General features: G+C 52.2%; 1 protein-coding gene across 1 annotated transcript in view; it reads left to right on the forward strand.

Moving 5' to 3' along the window:
* The window catches only part of ALX4 (ALX homeobox 4), a 45,595-nt gene that overhangs the window by 17,494 nt on the left and 12,400 nt on the right, over positions 1-15,701 (forward strand). The window contains exon 2 of the mRNA XM_038563512.1: positions 15,141-15,451. Coding sequence (XP_038419440.1) covers positions 15,141-15,451 — 311 coding nt within the window. The remainder of the gene's footprint in view (positions 1-15,140; positions 15,452-15,701) is intronic.

The raw sequence follows: 15,701 nt of genomic DNA on the forward strand, positions 1-15,701 counted from the left end.
TGGTCAGGAGGGATGGAGGAGGGATGGAGGCTCAGAAGGGCTCTGTGGGAGATGTTGAGGGACAAGCCCCAGGCTGTATGGTTTGGTGGAAGGTGGAGAGGAGCAAAACGCAGACAGACCACAGGGCTGATTTGAAGTCGGGAGACGGAGATCTTCCCCTAACAGGCTGTGGGATGGCCCAGAGTCTCCACATCCTCCCTGTAAGGTGTTGGGGGGGGGGCGGGGCGTGTGGTCCCCAAGCTCTGGGGCTTCTAGCTGGGGTGAGGGGAGGGCTTGGGAGGCTCCTTCTGCTTCTCTGGCAGTGACTCGACCAGCCAGGCCAGCTCCCTGTAAGGTGCCAGGGTCTCCTCCAGCCATGGGAGGCCGAGCTTGGGGTTGAGACTAGGGCTGGGCTGGAAGGGAGGAGCCAGGAAACTTCAATGTCCTTGGGGAACAGCTAATGGGGCAGGGGGTGAGTTCTGGCTAAGGTCAAGACCCCCACCCCACCATACCAAACATCAAGAGTGTTCAATCATAATTGGGCTTTTCATGAAATTAGTGGATGGGTTGGTACCACTCAGAGGAATTATGTGATTGTTTTTATTATTGTCCCCAGCCCTGGGGGGAGACTCCCGTCTCAGACTCCTCCATGGTAATTAATTAGGACCTGCCTGGCCTGAGAGTTAGAGGTGTCCTGTTTTACCATAAAATGTAGCATGTCTTTGGTTTTCAACATTCAGTTCAAGGCCACACCATCACTGAAGCCTCCCTGGACCTTTTCAAGCAAAACTGACCATCCTTCTTATAGACCCTGCTGTGTGCAGGATGCAGGGCTCTTGCCCTTGGGCCCCAGGACAATTAGCCACTGTTACCCATCTGTCCTCTCCATAAGGCCACGACCAAGGGGAAATGGTCCATAAATGGACACCTGAGTGGACCGAGTGATGAGGGCGTGAAGAGATGCAAACCCAGACACGGTATCAAGAGATGATGAGAAAAGGAACTTGGAGGTGGAAGCTGAGAGGTGGAGGGGACCTAGCCCTGGGTAGAGTGAGCCGAAACCAGCACACAGACCCTAAGGAACACTAGCTAGGGGACTTACTTTTTTTTTTTTTTCCAATTTTTTGATTGTGATGAAAGAGACCTGTAACATAAAATAGTTCTTAAAACTATTTTTTTAATATTTTTTAAATTTATTTATTCATGAGAGACACACAGAGAGAAGCAGAGACACAGGCAGGGGAGAAGCAGGCTCCCTGTGAGGGCCTGATGTGGGACTTGATCCCAGCACCCCAGGATCACGACCTGAGCCAAAGGTAGACACTGAGCCACCCGGGTGCCCCATTTTAAAACCATTTTTTAATTGGGGAATAATTAGCACCTGAACTATTTTTAAGTACACAGTTCAGTGGTATTAAATATGTGAATAATGTTGTACAACCATCACCGCCATTTATCTCCAGAGCTCTTCTCATCCTGGAAAAGCAAAACTCTATACCCACTAACCACTAACTTGCCACCCCCTCCCAGCCCCTGGCAACCACCATTTTCTCTTTGTGAACTTTTTTTTTTTAAGATTGTATTTATTTATTCATGAGAGACACAGAGAGAGAGAGAGGCAGAGACATAGACAGAGGGAAAAGCAGGCTTCCTGTGGGGAGCCTGATGCAGGACTCGATCCCAGGACCCCAGGATCACGCCCCGAGCCAAGGGCAGACGCTCAACCACTGAGCCACCCAGGGGCCCCCTCTCTGTGAACTTGACCACTCCAGGTACCTCACAGGAGCAGAGGCTTTTCTGTGACTGGCTTATTTCATGTATCAGCCTGTCCTCAAGGTTCATCCATGTTGTGGCATAGATCAGAACTCCCTTCCTTTTTAAGGCTGAATAATATTCCATTGTAGGGAGAGACCACAGTTTGCTTATCCATTCATCTGCCATGCACGTATTTTAGCTATTGTCAGAGGCTTTCTTATAATTCCCTTTTCTTCCTTTTTTTTTTTTTTTTTTTTTTTGAGACAAGGAAACCTCACTCATTCATATCAGTTGTAAGCAAGGTGAAATTATAATGGCCTCAAAAAATAAAGTACTTCTTTTACTTTTAAGTTCCAACGGTAGCTTGACCCCGGCTAACAAAATATGCCTCCTACAGGTCTTAGAAATGCTGCTAGAAAAATCACGTGCTCCGATTGGGTCACCAGGCGCTTCCGTGGAAGTGAGGGTTTTCAGAGGGCTGGAGAAGCAAGGTTCATTCCCAGAGCTGACATCTGCCTTGGGATTTTGCTGTCGGTGTGCAGGCCCATTTGTGAAGGCGGGGATGGCAGTGGCTGCCAAGGACACTCCTTCACACGCCCTGTTCAAATCCCTACTGATGCTGCCTTCAGAAAGGTGATTCCTGTGTAAGGTGGTTTCTTCCCATTCACACCCACATCCTTTTTTTTTTTTTTTTTTTTTTTTGTAGTCCTAATCTTTTTTTTTAATTTAAATTTTAAATAGAGGTATAATTAACATAGAACATTATATCATTTTCAGGTTTACAACATAATGATTTGATATTTGGATATGTCAAGAAATGATCGCCACAGTAAGTCTAGCTAACACCTGTCACCTTCCGTAGTTGCAATACAGTTTTTTCCTTGGGATGAGAACTCTCGAGATCTACTCTCTTAGCAATTTTCAAATATATAATACAGCATGATCCACATACTTCTTTCTTTAAAAAAACTTTTTCTTTGGCCACAGTTTCAGACTAAGAGAAAAGTTAGAAGCAGAGGACAAAGAATTGCGGGTCCTTATTGCACCAAGTCTTTCTGTATTTGTGTGATCCCCAACCCCTCTTGCAGGCTCTCTGCATATACATGCATGTAGTGATTTACACGCACACACACATACATGTTGTTTCCTTGCACACTGCTTAAGAGGGAGCTGCACACACATAACCCCTTCCTCTGAATCCTTCCGTTTTTAGAGGAGAACAAATGCAAAACAAGACAGTGTGCTGGGGAGAGGATTGATGGGGTGCAGGCTGGGGGATGGAGGAGACCCCGAAGCTGAGGTCCCAAGAGAAAAGCATGGGTCCCCATTTGAGATCCCAGATGTTCGAAGGAGTTGTCTTGGGGCTGGCACTGAAGGTGGGACGGTTGGTGAGAAAAGCATCTGAGAGGAGCCGCTTCCTGGGACTCTTGATCTTGTTCTTTCCTCTTGACCTCATCTCCTGGCTGCCCCATCCCAGCCTTGCATGGAGCCTCTGCCCCCCAGAGGCTCTTCTCTGTCCTGCAGAGAAGATGCCCCAGGCAGGAGGTTAGAGCCCTAGCTCTGCCTCTGACCACTTGTAGGTTCTTGGATGAGCCACTAACTCCCACAGGCTGCAGGTTCTGGATGCATTTCACATGGTGGCTGCGTGGTGGTGGCCTGATGGATGATGTCCCGGTCGTGGGTCCAGCACAAGGCCAAGTCACTGGTTTTTCGGGAAAGCGCGCTGCTAGTTCCTTTTCCTTCTTGGGCCCTGGGCAGCCCCCTTCAGCCTCTGGGCCCCAAGAAGACCACCCCCCAGCCAGTGTGAAAAGGACGAAGAGAGCTTCTGTGTGCGGGTGGCGCAGCGGTTGGGGGCTGCTTCCCCTGCCCCTGTGATGCCCCCCGCCCCCATCCAGGAGAACCCACAGACGAGTTGGCAACAGATCTGCCCACAACGTAGAAAGCCAGCTGGAAAAAACAAAAAAAAAAAAAAAAAAAAAAAAAAAAAAAACAAAAAAAAAAAAAAGAAAGCCAGCTGGGTGAGAAACCACCAGGCGTGTTGGGGGGGCCTTTGCATGGCTCCTTCGCCAGCAGCTGGAGGACCCAGATTCCCCAGGGTCCCCACCAAGGGAGGTGGCTTTAGGAAATAAGCCACCACTCAGTTGCTGGTGACATTCAAGGAGTCCTGTCTCTCTGTGTCTCTGTGGAGTGAGGACTCTCATGAGAGCCCCCGTGTGGGAGTTTTGAGGGGGTTGATTTCAGTCGAGAACGTGAGAACCCCCAGAACTGGAGGGGAAATGTGCTCTGTGGGGAAGGGCAGGGACGCATCTCGTTCATCTCCGCTGTGACCCCCTTGTGGTGCCAGGATAGTGGCAGACACATAGTAGGGCCAGAGAGCTGCTTGTTTGGCAAACCCTCTCAGGTGGGGCGTTGGTCTTGGAGCAAACTTCCAGAAACCTCCGCAAGGCTTGGGGGCCCTGGGGACCACCTTCTGCCCCCAAGGAACTTAGTTGGGACTGCAGTGCCTCCTGGTGGCAGGAGGAGCAACTGCAACCTTGATCCTGGCCAGCTGGGAGTGGGGCTCTGGAACCTTCCAGCAGGCAGGGGACCAGGAAACTCGCCTTGTGGTTGAGCATCGTGTCCCAGGGCCTGGGGACCCCTCCTCAGCTGTGACTTCCCAAGGAGAAGTGCCCCCTCCATAACTCCGTCCCCACTCCCTGGCAGGGAGCCAGGCAATATTTGTTGAAATGAGGACACAGAGAAGCCAAAAGGTCTGTGCAGGGCCATAGTGGCAGCAGGGTCACCTTTGGTCCTTTGTGCCCTGCCCTGTGGCTGGGTGGGTTTTTCATCCCACTCTCCTGCCCCCATGCCACAGCCACCCCATACAGCAGTGTGCGCTGACGGATCAAGGCCCTCCTGGGTCTGCAGCCCAGCCCTGTGGCCTGGATCCCTCCCCTATGAGTGCCCTTGGTCACCCCCCAGCAGGACGTACAGAACGAGCAAAGGCAGCAGGAGCCCAGGCCTGGGTCAAGACCCAGCGGTGCTTCAGGGAGGCCCTGCTCTGGACTGCTCACACTCGAGTGGAGGGTTGGGAGGGCGGGTACATACACAAGCACTGGAAAGCAAGGAATTAGTATTCAAGAGATAAGTCCAGTCCAGGGGTTATCCTTGCCCTGAATCTTGGGAGTCCGGTAAAAGCAACCCACAAAAGAAGGAATCTAACAGAGGAAAGATTTAACTTTGCTAGTAATAAAAATGTAAATTCAAACAAGAGCTCACTTTTTTTTTTTAAGAGCTCACTTTCATTTATCACACTGGCAAAGATTTTTGAAACACGATGACCGCCACTAGCCCTGAAGCAGGCAGGCATGCAAGTAGCTGAGGAACCGCCGTGGCTCCGAAAGACAGTTTGGCCGTGTTTATCAGAGACCTTCCAATGTGAATAGGCTCCAGTTGAGTTTTTCTAGTTCTTGGAGCTTCTTCTAACTTATTCACCATGAGGCACGCAAGATTTAACTATGACGATGTTCATCGCAGGCCTGTTATAATTTCAAACAATCAGAAACCCGGTTACCCAGCAGTAGGGGATTGGCTAAATAGAGCTTGTCCTTCTGGCGGAATAATATGCAGCCGTTAAAAATGATGTGATGGTAGAAGAATAGAGAACAGCATGGAAAGATGTCCTGGATATTGTGTTAGGTTAAAAAAAAGGCGTAGGAAAAACTGTGTCCCCTGGGTGTGTGTTTATGTGTGTGTGTTATACGGTTTTTTTTTTTTCTTGGTTTATCTTCACTTAGCTTATTGATTTTTAACATTTTTCCATATGGAACATGGATAATGATTATATTTGTGTGGTGTTCTGGGGGAGTGAAAGTGGGTCTGTGGGACTAGAATCGAGGTGGCGGGTGAGAGGAGATAAGTCTATACAGCAGGCAGACGTTAGTCCTGTCTGGGCAATCATAAATACCACAGTAAGTCTGATTTGTAAGGTTGGCATATTTAGCAAACAAACAAAAAAAAACTAAACAAGATTTTTTTTAAAAAAAGCCCTAACAATAAAACCAAAATGCTCCGTTAAATTTGAATTTCAAAGTAACAAGGAAAAATTTTTACTTTCAGTATTTCCCAAGCAGTATTTAGGACATATGTATATTAAAAATAATTCACTGTTTCTCTGAAATTCTAATTTAACTGAACACCCTGTGTTTTATCTGGCAATCCCAGTGAGAGCTCTGGGGGCTAGGGAAAGCCTTTAGAGAAGGTCACGATATAATCAGATGTGCGTGTCTGGTTGTATTTGAGGGTGGTGGGCCTGACAGCAGAGAAACTCATTGGGAGGTGAACGTAAGCCTGTGGTCTGGAAGCCTCCAGTGCCCAAGAAAACTCAGAGGTATGGGGCACCCAGTTTGTGAGGACAGCGCCCAATCCCCACCACAAAAGTGGCCTTTCTCTGAAGCATCCCTACCCTTCTCTTCTTCCACCCACCCTTATTGGTGCTCATCTCTCACCTCCCAAAATTTCACGGCAGAGTCCAGCACCCTATGAAAGCAATCATGATTTGGGATTCTTCTTGGGGGTTTTTTAGAGATCTTATTTATTTATTTGACAGAGAGAGAGGGAGAAAGAGAGAGAGAGAGAGAGAGAGAGAGAGAGAACAGACCTCCTGCCAAGCGGGGACCCTGGAATCATGACCTGAGCCAAAGGCAGATGCTTAACCAACTGAGCCACCCAGGCACCCCTATCATTTGGGATTTTAATTGCTGCTTTCAAATAGTGTTTTAAAATGATAAAAGCAATTCTTGTTCATGGTGGGACAAATAGAAAATTAATTCAGACCAGAAAAGATAAAAGGAACATCAACCCATATATCTATATTCCCACCTCAGGAAACTTCTAGAATTTTCTAAGGATAGATACTCCATTCTCCTTTTTTTAAAGATGAGACTTACTTACTATAACAGGAACATCCTGCCAGATGCTAAAATGCTGTTCTTTTAGAACATCGGTTTCATTCATTGGCTCATCAAATGTTTATTGAACACCTACTGCCTACCAGCCACAATTAGTAGGCACTGGACAGGGGTAGACAAAGCAAATATATTCAGATATACTTCCCGTTTTATGGAAGGCAGAGAGAGACAATAAACAAAGGGGAAATATCCCAAATAAATACACAATAATGTGTGCTAGATGCCAAGAAAGAAACAATTTGCAGAATAAATATCAGGAAGGATCTTCTATTTATGAAAATAACATCCTTTGTTTAACCAATCTCCTATTACTGGGCATTTTGGTTATTTTTGGTTTTTCCATATAATGAACCTTCTCTCCAGCTAATTCTTTGTGCCCATCCGTAATTCTTTCTTTAGGATAAATTCTGGAAGTGGGATTTCTGGGTGAAGACATGCAAACTTTTCGTTCATTAGGTTTGTTTCGGTTTGGTTTGAGTTTTTCTCTGATATACTGAAACACAATTGCATATTTTTCTGTATAGTGTACATGCCTTTCATTTTTACAATAACGTGCTGCAAAATTAAAATCCGGGGGGTGTATAGTTTTTCGAATCTTCACAGATTCCTGTGCAGATTCACGTACTCCCCACCGCAGCTGGGGTGCAGGATGGGTCCCCATCCTGGCCCTGTGTGGTCAAGCCCTCCTCCCCCCCAGCCCCTGGCAACCAGTGATCTGTTCTCCATCCTCAGGCTGTTGTCTTTCCCAGGATGTCATATGATAAATAAGTGGAGTCATACATATGTAAATTTTGAGTCTGGCTTCTTTTACAGACCATAATGCTGCTTTTGAGAGTTACTTCATGCCTTTGTCTGGATAATACCTCACTCCTTCTATCTCTGAGTCCTATCCTCTTGCACAGAGGTTCCAAGTTTGCTTATCCATTCACCTGTTAGGGGACATTTAGGTTGTTTCCCGTTTGGGATGATTCTGAGCAAAACTGCTGTAAATATTTGCAGGCAGGTTTGGTGTTTTTCCTCTGAAAATAAGTCTTCGTGTCTCCCGGGCCAATGCCTCGCAGTGGAGCTGCTGGGTCACATGGGGAGCGTGTGTCTAATCGTGTAACTGCTGCTCGGTTTTCCCACCAGTGACATGGGAGTTTCCCTTGCTCCTCGGCCCCGTCATCACCTGGTGCCATCGGGTTTTCCACCTCCTTTGCAGTAGGTGCGTGGTGCTCTCTCCCTGTAGCTTGCATTTCCAGGCTGGATGATAGGTGGAGAGTCTTTTCATGCTTTTTTGCCACCTGTATGTCTTCCCGGGTGAAGTGTCTATGTAGATGTTTCATCCACTTTTTTGTGTGTCTTTTCCCTTTTCTCTTTTCTGTTAACTAAACCCCACACTTTATTCAGAGGTCACTGGTTTTTTCCTGATGTCCCTTTCCTGGGACCCAATCCAGGACACACAAGTAGGCCACAAGTCTCCTTACCCTCCCGTGGTCTGTGACAGTCTCTCAGACCTCCTGTGTTTTAAGAGACATTTTTGGAGCTTGTGTTGGGGAGCAGGGGTTCAGCTACATCACCTGCGGGTGGCTGGCCTGAGCACCTGAGCTTCCACCTCCTGCCGTCCTCCGCAGATGGGCAGCTCCCCAAGGGCAGGGACGCCGGCTGCCTCTACCCGGTGAGACCACGTTCCCTGAAATGTCTCCTCAGTTACTGCTGCCCCTTCGGCATTATTTATTGGGCCCGGAGCTAAACCAGGGACGGCCAGGCTGAGCTCCGGATGGAGCCCAGTGGCAGATGAGGTGGGCTGGGGACGTGATCAATGGCTCACCTTTAACCTTCGCCCCTACCCCCACACGACTGTTTGGACAGCAGTGGGTTTAGTCGGTGCCCTTTAAATAGCATGAAAGGGCCTCATGCTGGCCTGTTTTGTTTAAGGAGATTACATCGGCGCTGTGCACTCTGCCACAGGGTGTGCGAGGCCAGCTCACCCGAGAACAGAGCGAGCCGCATGTCCCCCACAAAGCAGATGTTTGGAGGAAAAATAGATGTAATCAAAACCATGGAGGATAAAATTACTCAGACCCCTTAGACATACACTCCATATGCATGGGCCTGTGCACAACTACACACACACACATACACACACACACACACACACACACACACACTGCTCCTATGTCCATACTCACCTATGCGTGTCTGCAGAGTAACGCTCACTTGCACAAATCCCCGTACACAGCAGCACACATCCTACTTGTGGGCCTGCTCACTGCACAGACCCATCCGCAGGCAACCACACATGTGTTCCCCACACCCATTCACAACTGCAGAGTGGTGCCACATGCCCGAGGGCACCCATCCGCGCACACAGAACCAAATACACACAAAGAGGCCTCCAGCACCCTCCCCGCTTCAGAAGTACCCTCTCTTGAAATCACAGTCATGAAGAATTCTAAAAATTTAAAAATCACAGTCACTTTCAGAAATCTCTCAAGGGCTTCTGTATCAAAAAAAAAAAAAAAAATGGTTAGGGGGCTAGTGTGACATCACCGGGCTGAACCAGGACAAGCAGCAGAGGGTAAGGGAAGGAAGAGAGGTTTTCCATCTCTTGTATTTCTCGGAATTCCGGCAGAGGTTGGAGGGACCTTCCGGGGCTCCTGACTAGGACTATATCCTTGAGCCAAATGCTTCTACTTCATCAGAAGTGGCTGATGGGAATATGTACCTAGGGCTGTTCGAAGGGCTTGCCGCACCATCGTGGCTGCCATTGCATGCAGACCTTGGGCGGGGCAGCCGTGGATTCTTCTTGATGTTTTGTGTATGCACATGACTCGATTCCTCTGGGCCGTCTGGGGTTTATATCCACATCGGGACATTCCATTGGGAAGCTGCAGATCGGAATTACATGGTCTTGGGCCCCAGAACGAGGACAGAGCCCTCTCAGGAGAGGGGCACCAACATGGTGCCAGGGCTGAGTGCATATGGAAGGAAGGAAGGGGGAAGCCAGGACCTGCAGGCAGGTGGCCTGGACCCCGGGGGCTCAGTTACTGCTCAGCCTCGTGCGGCACGGTGCTCTCGTCCCTGAAGAAGCCTGGCCCTGAAGCAGGGCAAGCTGAGGGTCTCCCAGGGGCCTTTATCCCACTGTGGCCACGTGGTGGGGATGGAGCTGGCTCCCGGCAGATCTGGGAGCCACTTTGGGACTGGCTTCCCTGGATGTTTAAATTCTAGAGCCTCTTCTGTGAATGCCACCTCTTGCTTCTCCCCCTGTCCCCTGACACCCTTCAGTGTCTGTTGGCCGTCTCCCCCTCCCCTTCGGCCAGTCATCCCCTCCTGCTCCTTCCGCTGCCAGCTGTCCGTGGAGGCATTCGTGATTGCAAGCCTCTTTCTCACGTATCCTACCCACCTATCTCCTCCTCGTCTGACAGGATGAATTGGCTCATTCATTTGTTCCACAAACCCTTTCTGCGTGCAGCTGGCTCACAGTAGCACATGAAGGTAGCTGGACAGAGTGAGAGCCCGTAGTATTTGGTTGCTAGAAGTCGTTCACTTATTCTTCAGCAACTTCTCGCTGTACATCTGCCATCAGCCCCATCCTGGGCTCAGCCCAGAGTCAGCGACATGAGTTTCCAACCCTTGGGGAACTGAGGTTCTCTAGCAGGAAACGGACACTCGGGGCTTGATTAGATACTAGTCAGAAACCCAGGCAGGAACTGGAGAGGCTGAGCAGAGGATAAAGGGATCCATAGGGTTGTCGCAGTCTGGGAGGACTTCCTGGAGGAGCTGGCTCTTGCCTGGATCTTGGAGGTCAGCTGGCAAGGAGGGCATTCCAGGCAGATGGCCAGGGGTGCAGGGGAGAGAGACCAATGGGGTCCGTGGTGACCTTTGATCGAGGGTACTTCCTTGTGAGTTGTGGGGTCGTCTGTTTTCAGCGGCTGCCTTGTTGAGGAGGGCGCTGCAGGGCGACTGGATCCTGACCAAGCACCCAGGCCTGGGGCCACCCGCCTGACTCTCCACCCAGCTCCTCAGGATCATATGATTGGGGAGCAAAGTGCTGGCTTTGCCCGGGGCCCAGCACCACCCCGCAGCCCATCCCTGGCACCTCCTGTGTCAGTCTTGTTAAATGTGGGGCCACCTGAGAACAGGAGTCAAAACCACAGCTGTTTAGTCAGGACAGAGGACTCGGGGAGGTGTGGTGGCCATCCCGGGAAGGGCCCTGCAGAGCTGGAGCCGGGACCAGTGAGCCACACTGTCTGAGAGACAGACATGGGCTGGACCTCAGGATGAAAGGCCTGGCTGTCCTGATGGCAGCGAGCTGGCCGTCACCGCAGCCCGCGCGGCAGCACCTGCTGGAGATGCTGCAGGTTGGAAAGAGTTTGCAATAGACCCCCCTCTTCACCCTGAGTCTGGGATCTTCGAAATGAGCCCCTGAGAGGGCCTTGGCTTGTCATTCTGACCCATTGGGTGGGCCATGGAACCTTGGGGAATTGTTCTTTGTCATTGAAACTAGAGACCCGGCCTCCAGATTTAAAGCAAAATGATCAGTAGTGAAGACTGAGGTGAGGAGGCTTTCTTCCCTCTTCTTTGAGGAGCCGAAGCATCTGTTTGCCAGAATTCCTTCCATCCCTAAGCCTTCCCAATTGGCCGACGTTTGCCTGGATGCAGACAGGTCCGCATCCCTGTCCCCTCTTCTCACCACCCCACACCCTCAGGGAAGGCCCCGGTGGTGACTTGGGCAGGAGGGACACTCCACTGGGCTGAGGCGGTGCCACAGCCCTGCCACCCCCCCCTCCGCCCCCGGCTCCAGATGGGGCACAGCCGCTGCATATGCAGAGGAGACTCTGTGATGTGAGAAGAGTCATCCGAGGTGACGGGCACCTCATGGTAGAGCGGGGGCCAAGAGCGGACCTCCAGCTCCTGGTCCGGTGGCCTTTGTGCACACTGTGCTGTCTCCCCGTTTCTCCCCCACTCCTTGGGTCTCAGTGGTACGAGAAACTGGATTCTTACTTCTCGCCATAGAAGACTGGAGGCTCTGCTGTCTGCCCACTGGCTAAGACCAGACCTAGGTCAACACGGAGGGGCTCCTCTCAGGGGCCGTGTCTTCCCCTCCTCATCCTCAGGCTGGTCCTTCTGCCCCCCAGGAGGAGCAGAGCAGGACTCCTCGATTATGGGAGCTCCCTGCATTCCTCTGGCCCTACCCCGTCTCCCCGGGAAAAGGCCCCAAGCCACAGGGTAGGAATAGAGGACAGATCCAGGACCTAGAGGCCGTGCTTTGTCACTTATTAGCACACATTCCCTGCTCTCTCTGGCATGAGCTTCCCACCAGTTAAAACTAGGAGTTTAAGCTGCTCCCTGCAACCCTCGGTTTCTGTAACATGCAGCTCCCCGTGCAGCCCGGGCAGCCCGGGCCCCTGTTGCTGTGCGGGGTGGTCCCCGTCCCAGGCCGGATGCCAGAGGACACTCTGAGGGTCTGTGGGGTCATGGGATGGGGCCTGGAGATCAGTGCAGGAGGGGCAGGGCCTGCCCCCCAGTCTGGCCTCCAGGAAATTGCATAACAGAGATGTTTATTTTTGGTGAGGCTGGGTGGGATTTCTTCTCTTAAAAAAAAAAAAAAAAAACCCAAAACATAAAACTTGTTTGTCTGCCAGCAAGATAAATATCTTCGCTGAAAGCTCTTGGCCCCACTGCCAGCTGCAGTTTGCATAATGTTGTCACTGAAGCCGTGGCGGTCTGCGTGTGCCCGGGCTCGCGTGGGTGTCCCCCGCAGGAGGCCTGGGGGCCGTCACCCTCCCCCTTTGCATCAGCGTGGTTGGTGGCCTCCAGCAGTGGGCTCCAGGCACTCACCTCCACTCCCTTCCTCGGTGCCCTGGAGAGAGAGGTGGGGATGCCAGGCCGATGTCCCTCCCACCTCCCCAGCATCGAGAGAGCCCCCAGGGCACACAGAAAGCTACGAGGAGAGCCAGCCCGAACCCTCAGCCCCCAGGATGTGGACGCTGTCAGGGGACCTGAGCGGGAGGCACTGTCCTGATCCTTCGTGCCCACCGCTTAGACCCCTGCCCTGCAGAGGGGCTCACACCAAACACACGTGCTGGTGTCAATCGGAGCCGGTACTTGTGCTTCTCAGAGGCTCCCCGGAGGCCTTACTACTCTGTGCTTGCGCCCCGCACACGACCGCGCTCCACGGGAGTCACGGCCCCGAGAAGGGCTCCCACGCGTCTCCCAGGCCAGCACCTGCACCCGTCTCTGCACGCGGATGCTCTGGGGAGGGCCTGCCTGCTGGGAAGGCGTCTCCAGGGCCAGAGCCCCCTGCTGCTCGGAAGTCCATCCCAGAACTGGGGATACCATGACGGGCAGCAACCTACGCAGCCCGCACCGCCGTGCTAAGGGCTTTGCTTGGTGGCCTCCTTAATCCCACACCACCCCAGGAGGGAGATCCCACAGGTATCTTCATCCCCATTTTATAGGTGGGGAAACTGAGGCACGAAGCTGATAAGGGAACTGTCCTAGTACACAGCTGGAGTGCAGTATGTGTGGGATTCATATCCTTCACCGGCTCCAGAGACCGTGCTCTAACCTTGATTCTTTTTTTTTTTTTTTTAATTCATGAGAGACACAGAGAGAGGCAGAGACACAGGCAGAGGGAGAAGCAGGCTCCCTTTAGGAGCCCGATGCAGGACTCGATCCCAGGACCCCAGGATCACGACCTGAGCCGAAGGCAGACGCTCAACCACTGAGCTCCCCAGGTGTCCCTCTAACCTTGATTCTGAGGCCAGTGCGTCTGCCCAGGGGGCTCACTGGGCCATTTGGACGCGGACAAGTTACTCCCGCCCCCGCCCCGGCACCCCCGCTGGCCTCCACGTCCTCACCCCTGACTTCCGTAGATCCACCGCTCCTTTCCAGCGCTGGGCGACTGGGAATCAGCCCGCGTAGCCGCGTCCTGGCAGATGGCAGTGGCCATGCACCCAGGCCGCCAGTTTAGTGTGAATCTGCCGGGGCACTCGTGTCAGCGTCCCCGGGGATGCAGGTGGGGACGCAGGTGCCGCCCGGGCTCCTTAATAAATGCACCACTTACCTGGAGGAGGCAGGACCCTGCGTGGGCGGTAGGTGAAGCCCTGGGAGGGGGCGGGGCGTGACCCCTGGCGCTGGATCCTTTGGGGGCAGGGGGTTCTCCACACTCCTGCTGAGCCTAAGCGGGACCAGGCCAGGACAGGACAGGAGGGGCATTCCCGTCTGCCTCGACACTGCCTTCCTCCTCGCCGCCACCCCACTGGGCCAGATGCGGATGCTGAATTAGTTTTCCCTTCTCCGGGAGTCTGAGGCACTGGGTTGGCATTCCCCATATCCAAAGCAAAAGTCCTGGCAAAGGGAATACTTCTAGAAGGAGGAGCCTAGAGTCAGTGGGGGTGGGGATTCAAGGTCTGAGAGATCAGATTGGCTGAGCCAGAGTCATATTATGTTGGTGCTGAAGGGGGTCCACTCTGAGATGATGGCAAAGAGGCTCAGAGATGGAAATGGATCTGCCCAAAGTCACACAGCATGGTAATGGCAAGCCGGGATTATGTATTTTTTTATTGGAGTTCGATTTGCCAACCTATAGCATAACACCCAGTGCTCATCCCGTCAAGTGCCCCCCTCAGTGCCCGTCGCCCAGTCACCCCATCCCCCCGCCCACCTCCCCTCCACCACCCCTTGTTCGTTTCCCAGAGTTAGGAGTCTCTCATGTTCTGTCTCCCTCTCTGATATTCCCCACTCATTTTCTCTCCTTTCCCCTTTATTCCCTTTCACTATTTTTTATATTCCCCAAATGAACAAGACCGTATAATGTTTGTTCTTCTCAGATTGACTTACTTCACTCAGCATGATACCCTCCAGTTCCACCCACGTCGAAGTAAATGGTGGGTATTTGTCGTTTCTAATGGCTGAGGAATATTCCACTGTATATATAGACCACATCTTCTTCATCCGTTCATCTTTCGATGGACACCGAGGCCCCTTCCACAGTTTGGCTATTGTGGACATTGCTGCTATAAACATCGGGGTGCAGGTGTCCTGGTGTTTCACTGCATCTGTATCTTTGGGGTAAATGCCCAGCAGTGCAATTGCTGGGTCGTAGGGCAGTTCTACTGTTAACCCTTTGAGGAACCTCCACACAGTCTTCCAGAGTGGCTGCACCAGTTCACATTCCCACCAACAGTGCAGGAGGGTTCCCCTTTCTCCACATCCTCTCCAACATTTGTGGTTTCCTGCCTTGTTAATTTTCCCCATTCTCACTGGTGTGAGGTGGTATCTCATTGTGGTTTTGATTTGTATTTCCCTGATGGCAAGTGATGCGGAGCAAGCCGAGATTAGAACCCGGGCCTCCTGACCTCGAATCCAGTGGGACGCTGAGAGGGGACTGGCTGAGGGAGGGCCCTTCTCTCTTGCTCAGTTCAGCCACTGGTTTCTGACCTCATTTCTTCCCCCCCTCCTCACCCCCAGCCAAAGAGAGCTCCCTGGGTGAGCCAGAGTTGCCGCCCGACTCTGACACCGTGGGGATGGACAGCAGCTACCTCAGTGTGAAGGAGGCTGGAGTGAAGGGACCCCAGGACCGGGCCAGCGCCGACCTCCCCAGCCCGCTGGAGAAGGCCGACTCTGAGAGCAACAAGGGCAAGAAGCGGAGGAACCGAACGACTTTCACCAGCTACCAGCTGGAGGAGCTGGAGAAGGTCTTCCAGAAGACCCACTACCCCGACGTGTACGCCCGGGAGCAGCTGGCCATGAGGACAGACCTCACCGAGGCCCGCGTGCAGGTCAGTGACGGCGCCCGGGGGTGGTGGTGGGAGAGGTGAGGGCCTGCCATCGGGCCGGTGGCCAAAGCTGGGACCACCTGACCATCCCTCAACTGCACCAGGGCTTTCTTTACCCCAGTCCCTGCTCCAACCAGAGCAAGTCTGCTTTTATCCGCCTGAATACCAGGCCTCTTGCTCTGGCAGGAGCAGGGACAGAAGAAGGAGGGCCCCGGGGGAGGTGCAGGAAGCCTATTAGTGTATTTCTGGGCTC

Source organism: Canis lupus, chromosome 18, assembly GCF_011100685.1.
Source record: "Canis lupus familiaris isolate Mischka breed German Shepherd chromosome 18, alternate assembly UU_Cfam_GSD_1.0, whole genome shotgun sequence".
Classification (NCBI taxonomy): domain Eukaryota; kingdom Metazoa; phylum Chordata; class Mammalia; order Carnivora; family Canidae; genus Canis; species Canis lupus.